The 6,904-nt window shown below is 35.8% G+C and overlaps 1 protein-coding gene across 15 annotated transcripts in view; it reads right to left on the reverse strand.

Annotated features, from left to right (window-relative positions):
• Positions 1-2,045: 2,045 nt before the first annotated feature.
• LOC122261172 (uncharacterized) overlaps positions 2,046-6,904 on the reverse strand; it is a 13,347-nt gene continuing 8,488 nt past the window's right edge. For 10 of the 15 annotated variants that reach the window (XM_086536257.1, XM_086536248.1, XM_086536256.1 and 7 more), the window contains 5 exons: positions 5,070-5,160; positions 4,428-4,556; positions 3,939-4,079; positions 3,109-3,713; positions 2,046-2,861 (listed from right to left, as the gene is read on the reverse strand). In XM_086536257.1, the coding sequence (XP_086392383.1) occupies positions 2,833-2,861; positions 3,109-3,713; positions 3,939-4,079; positions 4,428-4,556; positions 5,070-5,160 (995 nt within the window). In that variant the 3' untranslated portion in view covers positions 2,046-2,832. The remainder of the gene's footprint in view (positions 2,862-3,108; positions 3,714-3,938; positions 4,080-4,427; positions 4,557-5,069; positions 5,161-6,904) is intronic. The other 5 variants (XM_086536258.1, XM_086536262.1, XM_086536259.1 and 2 more) reach the window with 1 other exon arrangement.

The following is a 6,904-nucleotide window of genomic DNA, read 5'->3' on the forward strand; positions in this document are numbered from 1 at the left end:
AGATTAATCGTGAAACGAGATTATAATATTGATAATAATAGATACACCAGAATTGATCAAAAGCTATCTTTACTAACTGAACCGTAAAATATAGGTTGAAATAATTTTGAAATTAATTAAATAAAATATTCTTACCTTCTTAACCAATATATTTTTACTTGATGTAACTATTTTGCATCTACCCGAAACAACTTGCCTATTTGTCTTTAATGTAATAACGGGATTGTTACACTGCTAAAAAAGAGGCGACCTCCATTATAATTGTATCAATACAAAAATAATGAGTGATAAAAAAAATCCGGCCATATATTGTAGTACAGCATACTGTGAAATCAAGAGTGTAGGTGTAAGACTAAAAGCTATGAAAACAAAAGAATTATATTGCAACTGCATTCGAAAAATGTCTCCTTTATGTATATTTATGCTGATAGTGATCGTCTGGGAATCGATAACTGGAAATTATGATCGATTGGAGAGACATTTCAGGTTGTAATTGACATCAGCTGTTGTAAATATAGATTACGTCCACCATTACCTTGTGATGCTGTTTTTGGGTTGATTCAGTAACGTACTTTATTGTATAATTTATAATTTGGGCCATTTAATTATTTGCAGTATTTTTAACAATTTTTTTTCTGACTGACACTGCTTGCACCGGAAATGCTAGAGCGTAAGTAGTATTGGGTTTGCCTGCCTAAGCTTCAGCTTTTCTCTTGGCCAAACAGTAATTATCATCATAATTATCTCATGTATGTCAGTGTCTCAGTCGCCTTCAGGCTGCAATTCAGCAATGCCCGACTGATGGATCATCACACCAAGCACACTTGAGGGTTTTTTTTCAGTGCATGCTTTGGTGTCATGTGTCATAAATTTTAATCACTGTTTCAGACTAGATTGTCTAAATTTTTGGAATTGTTTATTGCATATAAGGTTTTACTTGGACAATTGTTTGTATATTCCCATGTTTTGGCCATGCAATTCACATTCACTTTTCTTTCGTTTTCCATGGACTGAAAAATTGAAATTTCTTCCATTGTCCTCAAAGCTATTTGAAAGATTACTCCTTTCCAGGTATTTGGGGCGACAGAAATATTAAAGATCATAAATTTGCGCCAGTTTAAGCAAGTCCTTAATCTGAGACACACTAAAAAAAAGAGGATTTCCAAAAAGGTCAAAGATCGAGCGTGTTTGGTGTGGAGTGCTTGTAGTTTGCAGTCATTAATGCTGTTTCGTATTACCTTCAACAAGCTAAATCACAGAAGGTATGATACTGCCAAATTTATAGAGAAACTAATTCTACACTGCGTAAACCTTTTCGTCGACTCGACATTACGATAAATAAGAAAACCACAACAGTTATGAGTGTGAATAGAGGCATGCCATATTCAGATGCAGAATTGTTTTACTCTAAACCACATGAGTGACACAAAGTGTCACGAAATGCTCTTTTCTTAAGCGACTTCCTACCACTGCCCGCAAATCGACCGCTACAGCAGTCTAACGGTCGGCGAGAGCATTAAGATAATCGGAAATCGTTTTTATTTTGGGGGGAGCTATTTTTCACATCAGGATTATATGTTAGGCGCCTACCTTGGAGCTTGCACCATGATTTTGAAGAAATGGACAGTTCGGAGTCGAGAATATGATGAAGACAGCCTAGCTTGTTAAAAAAAATAAAAAAGGAAGTTGATCTCTTGCACCAGAGGTGCAAGTAACAGGGACAAGTACTAATATGAATTATTGTACAGGTGCAGTATTGTTGTCACAAGCTAATGTATAAATAACTGTCTACACGTTATCTAACTCTTATTACCCAACATTTGGTGTGGTTTCCAAATTTTAATTCTGTAAGTTAGGCTTTTTACTCAAACTGGTTTCTGGTGTAATGTCTAAATGCACCTTTTCCGAGACCGAATATTTTAACACCTTTTGTTCTGTGGCAAGTTGTAAAACAAAATTCTCTTCATACATTCAAGCAAGTTATCGTCAAGCTACTATTGCGAACCTTTTCCTCTGATTTTAAATGGTGGCATAAAACTATCAAGAACATGTTTTTCAGTTTAATTTAATATTGTTATAATTTGCCCGTTACTTGTTAAGACACTTTCGTTCTTTGGGTTAACTTTGATTAAAAGTTTATTAAAAGGCACACATGGACCATCTATAAAAGGCAAAAATGTTGTATTGTTCATGACAAACATGTTGGAAAGAAATTAATTCTGGAAGTATGAAATTAATTTACTAGATTGCAGTCGAAAAAGGAGTACAAATAACATGGCCTACAATGGATCTATTTGCTATAATAATATAACAAGTTTTCACATTCAAGTAAAAATAAAATACTCATACATAGAATTCACAAACAATCTTTTGATTTTAAAGTTACATATGAATATCGTAAAAAAATATTTTGATCTAATAACAAAGTTCACCAACAAGAGTGTTGTTAAGCTAAATCCAGTACTGGAACACATCTGTCACAAATTCCTCTATCATTCTAACAGTCTAACATGGTCTAAAAGCATCTGAAAAAAATTCTGCTTCTCGAGATTTCTTTGCGTTTTGTACACTTATTTGCACTTAAAATTCAAAGGCACAAGGCTATAATCCTCTCCAGCATCCTTTTATGCTTAGATTTTGTATTCTGCCTAAAATACTGCAGTGGTTCATCCAAGATACAATTTGGCAAAATGAACTCTGCCAAATAGTTCTTCCCATCACTGTAGCCGCAACTGATGGTGCTTAGAACAAAATTTCGTTGAAATGTTATAAGAAACTTCTTTCCATTAATGTTGCATTTTAGCTTTCCACAGTATCATGTATTTCACACACTCATCGGTCTGTGTGAGTGCCTGCTGAACCTGAAAAAAAACAGGGAATAAACTGGTGTTTTATCTTTTACATCCAGACCAATTATGTTTAATTTTCACTTACGATTCAATCACATTCAAAGAGATGGGGTGGAGGAGAGGAGGATAAGGAAAAGGGGAAATAAAGGTATAGCATGGGGCACAGTGAGAAGAGGAGAGAAAGACAGGAACAAAATAAAGGGGAGAGGTAAGAAAATAAATAGAAATGGGAATGGGCAGAAACATTGACAGGACTTACCAGAAACACTGCGCTCATGGAAGTTTGGATTGTCAGGCGGCTGTAATTCTGGGACAGAGGAATATGATGGAGGTGATCGACTGGCAACATTGAATGTGGCTGAAGGATGAACACGGTGTGGTATTGCATCAAGACTACCACGATGTGTTGTAAACTGGGGACCAAGTAGAGATGGACTATTGGGATATGCTGTAGGAGAAGGATTATAGGAATGTGGCCATTCGGAAGGAGAGTATGAAGGACCTGAGGACTGTTGAGTGCCACTTGATAATGGAATGTAGTAATTGGGGTGCAGAGCCTTTTGCAGGCTTGTTGGATCAGGATTATAGAGAGGTGAAGAAATGACTTCTTCATATGATGGGGGCTTATCTGATTCTGGGTCTACAGGATATCTAGGGGCTGTTGGGGAAATTGGTGAGTAGGTTCTAGGAGTGTTATTGTCTCTTGAGATAGGTGTGCCAGTCGTTCTTCTGACGGGAGATGCAGTGTTATCAACTGTTTCAGTTTGGGCTGAGGACTGAAAAGGTGTAAGTGGATGCGAAGCAGGCACATCATCATTATCAATTGCTGTACGATGTGAAGAATGTTTTATCTTTTCTTTGTGCCTGCAAAAGGAAATTTAAAGGTAAGTTCACTCAAACACTAATGAATAATTCAAGGGTACGTCCTGCTAAACACGGACAAAATACATTGTCCACAGGTATTGTTAATTCACTTCATGTATGCCATTCCATGATTTAGCATGGTATTCAAAGAAAATCTTGCAAGTAACAAAAGTTTCCTCAATATATAATATAAAAATTTTGAATTTAAATTATTAAAAAACTTACTTGATAATGGTTTTCCTTATTGCCCAGATCCAGAACACAATGACAATCATGCCTAGAAGGACTCCAATAATAATTGGCCAAACTTCTGTGTCAACCTTTCCACAGTCACAGACTTCTTTTCTTTGGCGATAATTACAATCACTAAAACAAAAGGAAAAAAATGCTATTATTATTACTAATATTGCTATTATTATTAAAAATAAAATCTATTAACCCAATACCTCTAGATGGCAATACGTACATGTGGTTATATCAGTAAAGTCTTCGGGTGACATGCATGTCATGTCATGTCATGATTTAAACGTCTTTGCTAGCAGCTGAGAAGACATCCTTGACAAAGGAGGATCTGCCCGCATTTTCATTAGAATGATAATATAAGTATTTTTGTGATGTACATTATGAGTGTTATGAGTATGAGAGTTGGTATAAAAAGGTATTTTTATCTTTTTAACATGGTGTTTATTAATGGCTTCGCGTTGTATGAGGCACCTGGAGTTGATACAACTGGCTTTCCGGACAAGTCTCTTACAGATGTGCACCCACATAAGAGGGAGTCGGAACTGGGGGTAGATCCATGTCTCCAGCCAACATGACACCAAAGCATCGTCTCCAAGGCAACTCAACACACCAACAGAGGAGGACAGAAAGAGGGCGTTACAGGTGGTGAAAGGTCTATTACAACCATGAAGTGAGGAGGATGACCTGGTCAGTACACCCCCTCTAACTGCTACTACAATCAAGAACAATACTAGCTCGGATAATCTTACTCTCTTGTATATGAATATTCAACAAAATAATTATTTTGTCATCCTATAAACTACTTAGCTTTATTTATAAAGAAAGTAAAAAAAAAAGTGACAAGCTAATATGAATTCTATTCAACAAACATCTTGAGTTAGTATATCAAATGGCCATCCTTACATTACAGTAAAACACCAAAATCATACATCATGCAAAAAGGCCGCCAGAATTCCAGAGAGTATATGAAACTAATAGAGCACAGGATTTGTCACACAGCATAGGAGAGGAGGGGGGGGGGGTAGCGCTATCCATACACCCGAAATTATCGGAGTAATAGATAATTACCTCATACTGAAACTTTTTTTTTAAATATCCAAAATAAACACTTACCTTGGACAATTGCACTTAAACTTGTTGCACACTAATCCTTCAATGCAGTCTGTGTTTTCTCTACAATATTCACCGGGTTTAACACGGTACTCTGAAAAAAAGGTTAATACCAGAATTTTTAATCCAATATACTGCACATACAAAGTGTGTGTGTGTGTGTGTGTGTGTGTGTGTGTGTGTGTGTGTGTGTGTGTGTGTGTGTGTGTGTGTGTGTGTGTGTGTGTGTGTGTGTGTGTGTGTGTGTGTGTGTGTGTGTGTGTGTGTGTGTGTGTGTGTTCTTACCTACTTGATGCTTAGTTTCAATACGGGAGAGAGAGCTAAGCTTAGGAGGTCCCGTTTGCCAATTTTGGATTATCATGTAGCTTTTTAACGTGATTCTCATTTCTAGCATACACCACGTTACTAGAATGATTATTCCCTTCTTCGATAGTTCTGTTTGGAAAGCTGGTTTTGTTTACATCCTTTTCGCCTCTCTATACTTTTAATAATCTATTGTGACCTTTCGTTCTTCTTGTGTTAAAATTTTTAAAATCATCCTTGTCATACTTAATCTTTGAATTAGTTTAGATATTTACAATTCGTTATATCATTTTAATTAATTGTTTTTCATAAAATAAAACTAAAGGCCTATATTCCTCCTTTTCCTATACTCATATATATACATTTTTTTTTTTTTAGCATCTGCATTTTTCATATAAATGTCAGAATATTTCATAAATACAACGCCAAACGAATAGATAATAACGTGGTAAGAAGACATGACTAATACTGGCGGGGATTCGCTCAGAGGGGCAACAGGGGAAGGATGTGGATACAACGTAGCATAACGTATCAAAATGTAAGTTTTTTTATTTTTTCAACTATTCTTCACTATGTCCATGTACATAAGAAAAAAAATATGACGGGTCGAGATATGAGTCAGAAGGGAAGGATATTTTTTCCGACTGACATGACCTCAATGAATCATGGTTGAGCCAATTATATGTTTACTGTAGTTCAATTAACCTCGCTACCGCCAGGCACAGAAGCGCTAAATTCCCTTCTCCTTATTCCCTGCATACTCTATGAATTTAATTTCTTGTTATCTGATTTAATAAATAAGCAATGGAATAACATCCATTTTCAGTTTATACCATTAATTATTACGTGGATTAGTGTATAATGGGACCCCCCCACAAAAAAAGAAAAAGAAAGAAAAAAAAAAAAGTTCGCGCAGTATAGGTCTGCTTGACAGTCTACCAATTAATAAACAACTTTCCAAAGCCGACATAGGTAAGTAGATAAGAGGATTTTTGTCTTTCAAGGAAGTTTCTTGTTACAAAATTGAAGTGTTACGTAATTAGATAACTTTCTGTTGAAATTACAAGTGCCCCATGATGATAGATGTATTAACCCATTGCAGACGGAGATAAATTTGCTTGCCCAGCCTCCAGGATAGGTTTTATTTTAGAGAGAGACCGCTTGAAGCAATATAATTTGAATCATTCCACTCTCTTTCAGTCATTCATTGTAAAACTAGAGCGGATTTTGTGTTTTATTTTTTTGTGTGTTTTATTGAGTTTAGAGACTTATATGTGCCATATGACAGGCTCTATCAGTGCTGCAGTTGACTAAAATTGTAGTATGTTATCCATATTAGCTCATTATTTTCTTTATACTCAATGCGATAGAAGTATTGCTGTTTTATGGGAGGACAAAAGGCAACTTTATTTTTTCGTATTTTTGTGCTGTCATGAACGAATATGAAACATATAACCACCTACAATAAAGACAACAAGAAGAGGTAGGGAAGAGGAATGAAACCTGTGCTTGTGACTGTGAGTGCCACAGTGAAA

This window comes from Penaeus japonicus, unplaced genomic scaffold (genome assembly GCF_977035675.1).
Source record: "Penaeus japonicus unplaced genomic scaffold, GWHDUDI00000001_assembly GWHDUDI00000004, whole genome shotgun sequence".
Classification (NCBI taxonomy): Eukaryota; Metazoa; Arthropoda; class Malacostraca; order Decapoda; family Penaeidae; genus Penaeus; species Penaeus japonicus.